Source organism: Rhipicephalus microplus, chromosome X (assembly GCF_043290135.1).
Source record: "Rhipicephalus microplus isolate Deutch F79 chromosome X, USDA_Rmic, whole genome shotgun sequence".
Lineage (NCBI taxonomy): Eukaryota > Metazoa > Arthropoda > Arachnida > Ixodida > Ixodidae > Rhipicephalus > Rhipicephalus microplus.
The window spans coordinates 11,541,767-11,556,570 of NC_134710.1; the positions used below are offsets into that span (position 1 = coordinate 11,541,767).

At 46.0% G+C, this 14,804-nt stretch overlaps 1 protein-coding gene across 3 annotated transcripts in view; it reads left to right on the forward strand.

Annotated features, from left to right (window-relative positions):
• Pi4KIIalpha (phosphatidylinositol 4-kinase II alpha) overlaps nt 1–14,804 on the forward strand; it is a 310,849-nt gene that overhangs the window by 233,625 nt on the left and 62,420 nt on the right. For 2 of the 3 annotated variants that reach the window (XM_075881825.1, XM_075881824.1), the window contains exons 5-6: nt 11,454–11,509; nt 11,607–11,793. In XM_075881825.1, the coding sequence (XP_075737940.1) occupies nt 11,454–11,509; nt 11,607–11,793 (243 nt within the window). The remainder of the gene's footprint in view (nt 1–11,453; nt 11,510–11,606; nt 11,794–14,804) is intronic. The other variant, XM_037426586.2, reaches the window with a different exon arrangement.

A 14,804-nucleotide genomic window follows, 5' to 3' on the forward strand; every position in this document is an offset into this window, starting at 1 on the left:
CACACAAAGGCTTCAGTGGACCACAGCAGGGTCGGTTTCCGCAAATTGAAAATTGAAGAGCTGCTCGGCGAGTATGTGCTTAAGCAGCGAGCGGCCCGTGACGACAGAACTGCTCCAAGTGCGGGCTATGCAGTTAGCCTTAGAAAAAGGGCTAATGCAGAGCCAGTTGAAAGCGAGCAGGTGCTGGTTAACTAACTTTATGAAGAGGAAAGGCTTTTCCCTCCGAAAGCGAACGGGCACATGCGAAAAGTTTCTGGAGGAGTACGATGAAAAGCTTCACAGTTTTCAGAAGTTCGTCCTGAACTTGCGGCACAACAACGGCTACTTTCTTGGGCAAATCGGGAATGCCGATTAGACGGCTGTTTACTTCGACATGCCTGGCACCACAACCGTCGAGAAGAAGGGGGCGAAGCAAGTTCGCGTGCTGACATCGATCCACGGTAAAACTAATGTGACGGCAATGCTCTGTTACACGTCAGATGGGCACAAGCTTCCGCCGTACCTCATATTAAAATGGACGACGCTCCCGAAAGGACTCGTTTTTTCGAGTGGTGTGATCGTGCGGGCCAACGAGAAAAATGGGTGCGCGTTGCAATCGATGTCTTATTTTTCTTTTTTTTTTCGTCGTGGAAATCGGGTGCGCAATACAATCGAGGGCGCGGTAGAATCGAGTGAATACGGTAGTTTTTGTTTTTACTTGCTTTCACAAGTCTTTCTACTTCCAGGACATAATAAATCAAGGTTGTCATTAAACTTGAAGTTGGTTAAGATCATTTTCACCGAGCATAAGATGCCTATAACAAACTAAAAAGAGCTCACTGTCTAGAGTCCTCTGAAAATTGTCACCTCACTGCTTGCCATTGGATTTGACACGAGGAGTTAGCCAAAGCCACATGCTGTAAAAAACCATGATGAAAAAGCTTTCATAATGAAAGAAACCATTTTAAAAGCCTATCTTTGCCACATAGGTGAGTTTTAATTTCTGCATATAAAAGTTTTTTCTCTAGATGCCATTTTGGGCAACTTTTTGAGTTTCGAAGTCATGTTTTCTGTACGTCTAATGGTCAGATGAGGATGAAATTTTTCTCGCATATCCCTTACTATGTGAAAAGTATAATTATCTCCTTTAAGAGGACAGAGTAAGCAAAAATGCTTTTAAATATTCTCTTTTTGGACAATTTGAAATCTGTGGCTTTTTCTTGTCCAGAATCAGTCATTTGTTTGCCCAGGTTTGTCCATTCGTTTGTCTCAAAATGCCGTATTTCAAAACCTGTCTGGCAGCCTGTGACACCACCCTTCCTTACGTAGCAAGGGATCTTCGCAGTTAAAGCATCGAAGTAGTATAAAAGGGTAGCAGTTTGCAAACTGAAGTGCAGTGAGCACATTCAAAAGAGAATGTGCCTCGTTGCTCACACTGAACGGGCCCACTGCGAAAGCTGAGGCATCAAGCTTTCTGATGGCAAATCGTTATCTGGTTTGGGATGTCTTAGGGATTCCATCATTGAAAAGCTCCAAAAGTGTTATGGTTCGGCCATGAGAAGAAATATAGGCATATTGAAGGGCAAGAGAAAAGCTGTCTGGGCCACTTATTTTGACATGGCATCAACGAATACTATTCATCCCATGGCAATTTCTCGAAAGATGCTAACACGTTGCATAAGCTCAACAAAGTCCAATTGAATAGTAAACCATGTGTTCATAAGGAACATCTCTGGCATACGTCCTTAATGGTGCGAAGCAAGTTGATCAGCAGCTAGCTAATCCAAAATTACTTGCCAATAGCCTCATAAGAAAACTCGAAGCACCAAAAAATTGTTCAATAATGTGATGTGGCAGTGCGCTCAAAAAACCATTTTCTTGGGACACTAAACATTTAAAATATGCACTTTTCATTCTGTGTTCACTTTAAATGATGGCAGTAAAGCTTGGGTCAATGTGCAGAACGCCTTATGAATTTAAACAGGATGTTATGCAGTGCATGGCCTACGCATCAGTGTTGACAGTGCATCGACAGTACTACTGTAACAGGGCTACACAGATGGCGACAAATGAAACTCGCCAGGCATGACTTCTCATTACGAAAAAAAAAAAGATATTGGGCACGAGTATCTGGCTGCTGCCCACTGAAAGGGTCAGTCAATTTACCGTTGTTCTATTGCACATTTGCGATATAGCAAATTGCAATTGGCGCCCGTAAATTGCCGTAAACAGTTAGGCCTCGAGGGCGCCGAACTGAGACAATGGGTTAAGGAACAGCAGGAACAGGCGCAGGCGTTAGCCAGAGAAGAGCGGGCACTGGCCCGGGAGGAAAAGGAAAAAGAAAGGGAAGTGGCTAGGGAAGCCGGAGAACGGGAAGTGCAGTTACTGCAATTAAAGATTCGCTTCAGTGAGAGTAGCAGTGTGAGCCGATCCAGCAGTGAGCACGGCAATGCCGGGGAGGAGCCGAGTTTGAGAATACAGGCAGGTAGACTGCTCGTCACCTTTGACGAAGGAAGGGACGACTTAGATGCGTTTATACGCCGGTTTGAGAGCATCGCCAGAGGGCAAAAGTGGCCTGAAAGCCAATGGGCGACGGCGCTTTCGACATGTCTTACAGGAGAGGCGCCAAGTGTTTATGGCAGGCTATCACCTACAGATGCAGTGGACTACACCAAGGTTAAAACCGCCCTTCTGAAGCACTTTCGCTTCACGGCGGATGGGTTCCGAGACAAGTTTAATAAGAAGAGGCCAGTAAGGGGTGAAACAACAACACAGTACGGGGCTCGCTTAAGACATTACTTCGATAGATGGGTTGAGCTGTCCAAAACTGAGACAGAATTCGAGTCCCTCCGCGCATTGTTGATTAGAGAGAGGTTTTTGCATGGATGTGGTTCGAACCTGGCATTATATTTGAAAGAAAGGAGGGCGGAATTCCTGGGAGACATGCTTGAGCTGGCAGACCAGTTTTTGGAAGCTCAGGGTGGAGCAAGCCTAGCGAAAGCAAAGAAAGATGGTCCCATAACGGACGAGAAGGGGAAATACGAGAAAGGAGGCAAAGCCACGCACCATTACCACGGTGCTATATTTGCAATCGTGGGAATCACCTGCCGCACTTGTGTCGCAACAGACCTGCCGCTAATGTAGCCATCGTCTGCTTCAAGTGTGGAAAAAAAGGACATAGGGCAAACGACTGCCGGGCAGGAGCAAATAACTCACTCTAGGCGTCCTGCCTCTATGCACCAAGGGAAACGCGTGAGGATCCCATATGCGACGGGTATATCGGGCTTAGGAATGGCGAAAAAGTCCCCGTCGTCAACGCCGTAAGGGTGACACCGCCGAAAAATCTGGCCGAGAACCTACCAGTGGCCACAGGGACCCTCCAAGGCCCAGAAAGATCAGTGTTGCGGATATCAGTGTTGCGGATATCAATGTTGCGGGATACGGGGTGCAACACAATAATCATGCGGAGGAAGTTGGTGAAGGAAGACGAGCTGACAGGTTCAAGCAGACTCGTCTACTTGGTGGACGGAACAGCGAGGATGCTGCCCGAAGGACAGATTGAGGCTGACACCCCCTACTTTACTGGCAATCTGACAGCACTATGCCTGCAAGACCCACTTTATGACCTCATTCTGGGCAATATCGATGGCATAAGACCTCCTAATGATCCCAGAAAGGAGACTGAAAAACCTGTCTCGGCAAAGGAGTTAAGGGAAGAGCCTGTAGCAGCAGCTATCACCCGTTCCCAAGCACATTCACAGCCGGAAAAATTTGCCAAGCTTCGTACGCCTGGGACCACGGCGGGATTGCCGGGAGATAACTATGGCTGCGAGCAAAGGGGAGATGCGACACTCAAACAGTGTTTTGAGAAGATCGGCATCAAGCAAACATGCCGAAATGAGAAGGGAAGCGTCGAGTACAAACAAGAATAGGGACTGCTGTACCGACAGTACACAGAGGCCAACGGACGGCTTGTACGCCAATTAGTCGTTCCGCACTGCCACCGAGAAGCTGTGCTTAAAACGGCACACGATGGTATAATGGCAGGACACTTGGGCACGCAGAAAACCAAGGACCGGATCTCGGAGGAGTTCTTTAGGCCAGGCATCACAGCTGACGTAAAAAGGTTCGTCGCCTCATGTGACATTTGTCAGCGCATCGTACCAAAGGGCCGTGTACCACATGTTCCACTGGGGAGGACACCCATAATCGACACCCCGTTCAAGCCAAGTGGCGATCGATATAGTGGGACCGATTCACCCGCCCTCATAGCATGGGAACCGATACATTTTGACTTTGATGGATTATGCCACCCGGTATCCAGACGCAGTGGCGCTCCCGAGTATAAAAACTGAGCGAGTGGCCGAAGCCCTGGTCGAGATGTTCTCCCGATTTGGCGTCTCCTGCGAGGTACTGAGCGACCGTGGCACGAACTTCACATCGGACCTGATGAAGGAAGTAGCGCGTCTCCTTTCCGTGCGCCAGCTCCACACCACCCCATATCACCGCATGGCGAATGGCTTGGTGGAAAAATTCAACGGCACCTTAAAATTAATGTTGAAGCACATGTGCGCCGAAAAACCGAGAGATTGGGACTGCTACCTGGCACCTCTCCTCTTTCCCTATAGGGAGGTTCCGCAGGCCAGTATGGGGTTTTCATCCTTCGAGCTTCTCTACGGCCGCCATGTGAGGGGACCCTTGGTGATACTGAAGGAGCTGTGGACGAACGCCGACTTGACTGAAGAAGCTAAGACGACGTACCAGCATGTCTTCGACCTTCGGAACCGTTTAGAGGAATCGTGCCGCCTGGCACACGAGGAGTTAGAAAAAGCCGGAGCACGCTACACGAAGCTGCACAATCGAAAGGCGAAGGAGCGAAGTTTCAACCCCGGAGACAAGGTACTGATTTTACTTCCCACCGACACGAACAAGCTGCTGCTGCAATGGAAGGGCCCTTTTGAAGTCCGGGAAAAGAAAGGTGAAGCTGACTACGTCGTAGACACAGCTGGCGACAGAAAATTCTTCCACGCCAACTTACTGAAAAGATACAAGGAGAGGGACAGCCCCTCCACCAAGGTGTGCAACGTGACATTTCGTGTTGTGGAATCGAGCGAGGACGAGAATATTCCAACCCCTGACTGGCTGAAAGCAGAAAGGGAAGAAGACGTGAAGCTCTCCGACAAACTGGACGCTCAGCAAATCGGACAGCTGCAAAGAATTATCAGGGAACACGCTCGTATTTTCTCGGATGTCCCGGGCAAAACTGACTGGATCCACTGCAACCTCGAACTCACCACGAGTAACCCCGTCCACGTGAAACAATACCCTCTTCCCTTTGCAATGCGGGAAGGTGTAGAGAAAGAGGTACGGGAGATGGAGAAGCTCGGCATCATTGAGAAATCAGAGTCACCTTATAATTCGCCAGTCATTTTGGTAAAGAAACCCGACGGTACAAATCGACTGTGTATCGATTTTCGACGCCTGAACAACGTTCTGGTGGCCGACTCCGAACCTATGACAAGAACTGACGCGGTGTTTGCTACAGTGGGAAAGAAGAAGTATTTCTCAAAGCTCGACTTCGTGAAGGGCTATTGGCAGATCCCGCTGACCGAAGAGTCCAAAGCGAAGACAGCCTTCTCGACGACATCGAGACTATATCAGTTCCGCTTCATGCCATTCGGCATCAAGACAGCGCCTACTGTATTTGCTAAGTTGATGCGGAAGGTTGCAGAAGGTATACCCGGTGTGGACCACTACTACGATGATGTACTGGTAGCCACTGAGACATGGGAAGAGCACCTGAGGTCTCTGGGACTGCTTTTTGAGCGCATACAGAGGGCCGGGCTTACAGTGCGCCCCAGTAAATGCGAACTTGGTGTGGAAGAAATCGACTTCTTGGGACACAGAGTTGGCAGGGGCAGATTGCGACCACTGGGGAAAACACTCGACAAGATCGAAGCTGCACCACGTCCTTCAACCAAGCGACAAGTGCGCGCCTTCCTCGGTTTGACCGGGTACTATCCGAAATTCATCCTGAATTTCCCAGAAGTCAGCGCTCCCCTTACAGATTTAATCCGGAAGGGCGAAGCTAACTCGGTGAAATGGACAGCAGCCCACGAGAAGGCTTTTCGAAGTCTCAATCAACATGTCTCTACGGAGCCGATACTACGGCTACCAAATTTGCACCAACCATTCGTACTTCAAACGGACGCATCGGACACAAGACTCGGAGCCGTGCTCATGCAGGCCCACGAAGGCAAGCTCCACCCCACAGCTTATGCCAGCCGAAAGCTGCTTCCACGGGAGGCTTCCTATAGTACCATCGAACGCGAATGTCTCGCGTTGCTATGGGGAATTCAGAAATTCTCCATGTACTTATATGGAGTACATATTTGTGTCCAGACAGACCACCAGCCTCTGAGTTATATCCAACAGGCAAAACAGCTCAGAAATTCTCCATGTACTTATATGGAGTACATATTTGTGTCCAGACAGACCACCAGCCTCTGAGTTATATCCAACAGGCAAAACAGCTGAACGCTGGAGTACTTCGATGGAGTTCACTACTCCAAGAGTACCAGTTCACCATTACTCATATTAAGGGTAGCGAAAACGTGGGAGCCGATTACTTGAGCCGGTTATAGTTCTTAAGGTCTATGAGCATGTTATTTTTTTTTTTCCTTTCGTCGTTTGTTTTCTGTTTGTATGTGCATATTTCATTGTACAAGAAGTGTATTTTGAGTTTTTTTTTTTTTGCTTGGTGCATTGGTTGTTTTTACATGTTGTAATGCACATTGAAGGATTTCACTACAGTAGAGGAGCGCACCTGTTCCGTTTTGTTCGTAGTATACATTCGTGCATTGTATTCTGTATTGATGGCTGCCGTACAGGGCTATTTCTTTTTCTTGTTTGCATGGCCATTGATATTGTTGCGTGTAACTGAAGCTGGTACTCTAACAATTGTTTTTTCCTTTTGTTGTTACTTTGATGCACTCTGCCTATTTATGTTGTGTATGAGAGGGACAGTCCTCATGTCTCCCTTGGGGGTGTTTTGTTCCTTGTTGCCGAAAAATTCCCCTCAGTGTGAGCCAATGTTATGAATAACATTCTGAAAGTGGGGGACAATGTCACTGACGGCCATTTTTAGCGGCCCCGCGTCACGGCAATTAACGGGCGCCGTACTTCCCCACTGACCATGGGAACGGCGGGCGCATGAAAGGGAGCCGAGAAGTGCAGAATGGGGTGCTCTTCTTGGAACGTCGCCGTCGACGATTGATCCTTTTGTAACTGCGGCGGCGTCTGCAAGGTCGTGGAAGGCCGCGATGTACCCCAAACAAGGATTAGGCTACGGGACGCACCGGCTGAGAGCCAAACAGTCTGACCGTTTCCCACGGGGAAAAGCGTGGGAAACCCTCCACTCTCGCTAGTTGAGGGCCCTCTCTCAATTAAAAAGGGGTGGTGTCAAAGTATTTTTGGGGCGGAGTTTCCATCAATTAAACGCGCTTGATTGGACCCATGTAGAGGTCTCTTGTCCCCAAGGAAGAGAGCGAGGAGACACGAGGGGGATTTAAGCGCAGGATTTTGCCCTGCTAGGCAGACTAGTCGCTGACCAACATGGTGTAGAAACAGATCAACAAGCATCTCTTCTAGAAGTTTTTAGTGTGGCTCTGTATCGGCTGGCCACCTAAACTTAGCCGTTCGTCTAGTTGTGACGCGATATTAACGTCTGCAACGTAGACATCGGGACTTCGCCTCGAGTTAGCTCAACCTGCTCGAAGTCACCTGCAAGCACTAGCCTCCCAGAGCCACCAGCGTTGCAACACCGCCGACATCGCAGTCGTGCCAGAACTCTCTTCGACTTCTCGCATCCGATTGTCGGGAACGCAACGCTGCCGGTCATCACACGTATGCCTTCACCTGTTTATATCTTCGAACTTTCTCCTCCGTAGTCTATTGTTGTTAGTTTGTGTAGTTTGTAATAGTTCTCTTGCGTAAGCTGATTTATTGTTTTTTATATGTATTTTTAGTTGTATCAAGTGTTGATGTATTTTGTTAGTTGTATTGAAGTGTTGTATTAGATCCCGTGTGCTGCAATATCACTAGAGTAATATTTGTTTTGTTTTCTCACGTCTCTGATCTCTTCACTGTCTCTACTTGCGTACGGAACGAACCAACCTGCTGTCGTTCCCGTCGCCGACTTCACGCTGGCGACGCTAGAGTGGCAGCTTGTAACACTGTCCATTATCCAAAAGCAACGATTCGATTGTGAATTAGCAGAATTAGCAACCCTCCTGACTGGGCGAGATCTACCAAAGGAGTCGGCAATTCAGGATTCGCGCCCCTTTTTGGCTGAGGAGGATGGATTTCTGAGAATTCAAACAAGGCTTCGGAATATCGTGTACCACAAGGGCATCAAACACCCGATTCTGCTTCCAAGTGACCACATCGCCACAGAACTCATCGCAACTAGCTTACACCAGAGGCTTCTCCACGCAGGAGTCGCAACAACCATTGCAGAACTCCGAGAGCGCTTCTGGATGATGTAGGTGAAGCAGTGTGTGTGAAAAGAGTGATCGGGCTGTGTACCTGGTGCACGCGATTAAGGGTGAAGCCTGAGACAGCTCCTATGGCGGTGCTACCTGCTTGACCGAGTTATGTGTCCGAACCGTTTGACATTACTGATGTAGATTTTATTGGACCAGTAAACTTGAAAAGTGAGCCAGCACAGAAATAATACATCGTTCTATTCATTTGCATGGTAGTACGCACAGTGTATCTAGAGCTTGTTTTATGCTCAATAGCAGACAGTTTCTAGGAAGCCTTTCGGCGCTTCACTGCACGTCGTGGATTGCCTTCAGTGACTTACTCTGAGAATTCTCTGTGCTTTAAACATGCTTCTCGCGAACTTCGTGCTGTGTATGACACTATTAGGGGAAGTGAGGTTGGCGATTATCTGTCTGCTTATAGCATCACATGGAAATTCTCTGCTGACCATGCTCCTTGGTTGGGTGGATTTTGGTAGCGTATGGTGAGGTCAATGTAAGACAACGTGAGAAAAAGCTCTAGGAAGGTCTGTTCTATCTAGGTTATAGTCAAATGAGCACACTTCTGACTGAAATTGAGGCAACCATAAACAGTAGACTTCTGATGTATTCATATCCCGCCCCAGAGGCTCCAGAAGTCTTGACACCTACACATTTCCTAATCTGCAAAAGGTTGACAGCATATCCTGACATACAAGCTACAGCCGTGGATCCAAGCTCCCATACAGAGCTGCTTAAAACTTGGATACAGCAGCAAAAGCTACAAAAAGACTTCTGGAATCGCTGGTATAAGGAATATTCAATACTCCTTAAAAGTGCTCATAATAGGTCAGTCGTGGATATTTCGAGTATTACGGAAGGCAATATAGGGCTAGTGTGCGATGATGCTGTGCCCAAGTTGTGTTGGAAATGTGCACGTGTTCTGATAAACATTACGGGAAATGACGGCATCGTGCGTGCAGGCTGCCTAAAGCTAGCAGATGGCAAAGTTGTAACGTGGCCTATTCAACATTTGTGTTGCCTAGAAATGAACCCACAGCAATTCGTGGGCTGGGAGTGTTCAAAACGGTGAACATTGCACACGCTGGAGGAAGGGAAGAAGGAGGAATGGCACGTGGCACTTGAGTTTTTCTTGGAGCTGTGCCACAATAAACGGTGGCGGCGAGATACTCTGGTCTTTATCTCCAGGCATATTTGTCCTTAAAACCCGGTTTTCTACGATAGAAGTCTTCGGATTTTACAGCACACTCGCTGTCTTTCGCTAGCTCCACATATATCATATTTAGTATCACGTGGCGTGAATAGATGACGAAGGTAAACGACACGTCCAAACATTATAATCGTGGCATGGAAGTCATGTACGGCATAATTTACGTCCGCCTCATAACGTTGTGCTGATTTGACAGTGGCATATGAACCTTCCTCATTCGTGCTTCGCATATCATCGATTCCCACTGTACGTGAGATCTGCAATTTTTTTTTCTCAGCATATCTTTTTGCGATGTTCCAAGTGCCGGTTTTCATCAAAAATATTCTTCTGAGATTCCTGAATTGTAGTTTATATTGGGTAGCTTCACCAGCTTTGTCGTTTCCCGAAATATCAGCATGGTCAGGTATTCATTGAAATGTAATGCTGTATCCAGCAGCCTTGACCTTGTGATGTAGATAGGTGATATAAGATTTTACAGGTTGTTGATTCTTACTCTTATGCCTGTTCCACATACTTTGAAGAGCTGCTTTATAAGTTTTGCTTATGGGCTTTGTGAGTGGTCTAGGATAAATTAATTCACATACCAGCTGCTTGTTAAGTTGTTTAAATAATAAGCGAAAACTAAACAAGCCAGACACAGTAAGAATTGAGTTACCCTAAAGCAGTGGGGTAGCATTAGAATGTAATGGCCTTATTCTTGACGTGCTGAATAGATGAAATATTACTAGCAGACGCTGCCTGCATCGGCCTTGCGGAGTGTCATGTGTAGTTTCCCATGAGGTAATGCCATAGGTGATGTGAATATGTGTAAGGACAATGAGGTGTCAAGTGAAAAAAATGAACAAGCTTTGATGAGTTCTCTTATACCGAATGCCGTTTTTTTATTTTAGAAAACAATGTGGTTGTGAAGTATGAAGTGTATTCTGGGAAAATGCTAGCTGGCCTGAGGTCAGAGCAACAAAGAAACTAGGGTCTCTCCCCAGAGAAATGACGAGCGTAGAGACAAATATTTGTATTAGAAAATGTTTGTTTAGTAACTGCTCCAAAAGGTTCTTACAATGCTCGAAAGCAGGATTTTAGCTGCTGCAAAAGCTGTGCCGAAGTGTCTTTGGTCAATTGCATCTCTGTAGAAATGAGCTAACAAATGAAATAGCAGGCATCTCATTTAAGAAAATTGCATGGATATGCGGGTAAACGAACCATTTTATAAATGATATCAGAATCTGAGTATGCACCACAGACAATGACTTGGTGACCCAAGATAGCATTTGAATAACTTTAGCGGTTGGAAGACTGCATACAAGATCAGAGAACAAACAAGGCTGCCTAATACCTTACGACGGAAAAAAGCAATTGGGCAGCTGAGGCACTGTAACTGAAAAATAACGAATGGTTGGTTAGCGACAGAACAGATAACAAGGGAGGGGCGACGCAGCAGAGTATGGCAAAAGAGGTTGGCTGATGAAAATTTTAAATTTACACACTTGAAGTTGCATTTGCTCGTGCAATGTGGTATAAATTGGAGATCATTGGAAGTGGCCTTCGTTTTGCAGTGAGTGAAAATTAGGCTGATGGTTTAGAAGTAGACATAATTTGTCAACAAAGTTGCTTTTCATGCAGGGAAACAAAAATGTCATTAAAGAAATGAAGGGGTCGCATCAAATCTGAGCTGGCACTTGCTTGTTAAAGGTTAAAAGAGCATTATGCATTTTGTTGTGCAGATCGGGGAAATGACAACTGGCTTATCAAGTGCACCCGGCCAGACAAAGAGCCTCAGGTGAGTAACGCTTTGCCCTAGGGCAAGCGCCAAGCAGTGCAAACTTGCTAAGGGCAGAGAGCAAAGATGTAAATGTTTGTGCTGCTTGTGGATCCAGGAAACAGGCACTGAAGGAGCTGAGGTATGCACTGCTGGGCACTCCCTTTGTTCGTGCTCCATTGCCACTTCATATTCACTAGGCTGTTATTTGCAGAGTTGGAGCCCACGGACACCAGAGATCAAGATTGCTGCTATAGACAACGGTCTGGCATTCCCATTCAAGCATCCAGACTCGTGGAGAGCATGTAAGATGCCGCTGGTTATCTAACATAGTTTGAGCTGACCCTGAAACTCTCTTTAATGCGGCAAATAATTGGTCCAGCATATTCACCTGACACTGGACTAAACATTGAAGGGACACTAAAGTGAGGCATTAAATCAGTTCATTTAATCTAGATTCTGCTGTCAATTTTGCAGTCTTCGAATAATTATTAGAACAGAAAATTAAGGTCAAAGTTTCATTTTTGAATTCTGCTCCAGAACTTGAGCACATAAACATTAGTGTGACGTCATGTATTTCAAAGTATTTTTGTGTGTTTGGCCTCACTGGTGCAGTGAAATTTTCATGAAGCTGCTGGACTAATATGGGTTCTACATAATACGGTATAAATCATTTTTACCGAAAAATTATTATGGGGGCCCTAGCATGCACTGTCATGCAGTGATGCTACGCTGCGCCAAACTGTGCTGAATTTCCCTGGCTGCTACACATTGCTACATTTCCTCAAAATTTGGTGAGTATGCACCCAACCTGCGCCGAATGGAATGCTCCAACATTCAGATACGAAACTACTAGAGTTTTCCCGTTGAAAATAACATTGCAGTGCACCTGCGTAAAACACAAACCGAGCCAAGCCAAACAGGGCCAAATGCCACTCTTGGGACCATCAATGGTTGGGACGCAGCGAATGGGATTTTTCTGACTTTCTAGGGACTGGCAAATCGTCTGAAAAAAGATTCATAACTTTTTATTTTGCTCAAGTAATGAAATCTCCACAGGCCTGTCTGAAATAGCTTCAATGCCTCCTAAAGTACATTTATCAGGCATTTCGGTGCACGTTCGGTGCACGCCCAGACTGTCGTAAGTACATTCAGAATCTGCTGACGTTCATTTGCAAATGCGTCGCGGGATGAGTGCCGGCGATACCAGGAAAGCACGAAATAAGTTGTCGATTTATCGCATGGAGCATGTGGAAATGATGACGGAGAACAAAAACAATATGGCAGAATACAGGAACACTTGTCTGAACCTCCACGATTCACGTGTGCACTTGGAAAATGCGTCACTGTATGAAAATCTCCGGCGACGCATAGCATTGCAGCCACACGAGATTAATCGTTCCTAGTTGTGTGCAACACATTGCCTACACAGCTGACGTGGTTCCTACTGGGGTGCTTGCGTACCCAAGCGTTTGTCATTAATATGTGTTCTTGATGCCCACTCTGTTCCTGATGGCATACGGGTGCGGCAATGGCAAGCTGCTTTCGTTCGTGAAGGCACCGCTTCTGTGCAGCGCACTTAGCTGATCCGCGCAGAAAGGCAGCGTGGACGGCGACGCACATGAGCGCTTAAAAGCGTCCAGTAAGCCGACAACTGTGCCTCATGCAGTAACAAGCAGTTAGCTGAAGACGCTTATCATAAAGCGATTAAGTCTTACTGCTGTGCTTGCTGCATTGCTGCCATCACACCTTCGAGGCTTTCCGGTGCTTATCTGTTAGACATCACCTCACTGCGCGCTGATGCCAGCCCCTTTGAATGTTTCATCTGCTTCACCCCATAGCACTCGTGTATTGCGGCAAAGCCAACTTTTTTACATTACTGCAACGTCGATTGATTGTTAAAAGTACTTGTTTAAGCCTGCGAAGTCATAGATGTAGCAGAGATGGGGACTTTTAAGTAATGCTGTTTAATACCTGGAATGTTGGCTGAAAGCCCAAATAATAGGACACCAGAGAGTTTCAGCGTCGACAGTTTCAGATATTTTTATCCATAGACGTTGATGGGGCTTGTGATGCTGGCGTGGAATCGTCTGAATTTGCAAGCATGTCTGAAAAATCTTGCTTCTGAAAAACCGGCAGTCGACTGATCTTCAGTGACATTATACAGATGTGCTATGGTTTTAAATTTTATCATTGGCTTTGTCTATTAAATATAGTCAGGTTATCTGTACGTAATATAATTTTTTCTTTTTTTGCTTTATTATGCTTGAATAGCGTGAGCACATTGGAATTTTATAATTTATCTGTCTTGAACACAGTATTAAAGAAAAAAACGGCAGGAAGGGGTGGATGGGGACCTTGTGATGAAAAAAAAAATCGTAAACAGGGGTTATGTCGGGCCAACGTTTCGACAAGTGGACTTGCTTTTTTTCAAAACTAGAACAGAACAGTTCTGAGGAAGACAAGACCACTTGTCGTAACATTGCCTCCAGTACACAACCCCTGTTTACAGATTTGTTCATGAACACAATATGTGTTTTCAAATTGACTCTAGCAATAACTGCTCTGAAAACCAATTTTGCTGCTCCGAAATGAATTTTCGTCTGGTCCAAAAGCTGCTCCAAAGCAGCCTAAGCCAGTAGCGTCACTGTGTCGAGAAATCTGCAACGTCACAGTGAGCCAGTGTCCAAACTGGTGTCACTACCTGTATTTCTTTTTGTGCGTTTTCTCGTTTACCAAGCTTCTTCTTGTAGTAATATATTACTGTCACATTGGCAATTTTAGTGCCATTTTGAGGGAGTGGCACTGAGTGCACTTATGTTTTAGGGCTTCTAAATGAAAAAATTAAGTTAGTAGTGCAGCATATCCTATTCAGTATTTTAGACTATCTTACTAAAGTATTAATATACTATAGTTATAGACAGCCCTTTAAATACACAAATTTGACCAGTGCAGCCATTGTATGGCATGTTTATGCAATAGCAATGTTTATTGCTACCTACCTAAATGCTACCTGTCCTTGTAGCATTTAGTTCATAAGTGCATGGTGTGAAACCTGCGCCAATTGTGCTAACCTGCGCCAACTGGAAATTACTGTGCCATACGACTTCAAAGGGGTCTTTTTTGTGTAATTTGCACCATTGCTATGCCACAAGGTTGTTTTGGAACCAAAAGTAATGTTGACAGTATACATTGTGAGCGGATATTATGTTATGGTCACAATCTTGTGCTTGCTCTGATACAAAAGCACGGAATCGGCAGATTCCGACTTCCGCTCGATTGCGGTGTGGTGCCTACCGAAAAGTTCGCCAGTATG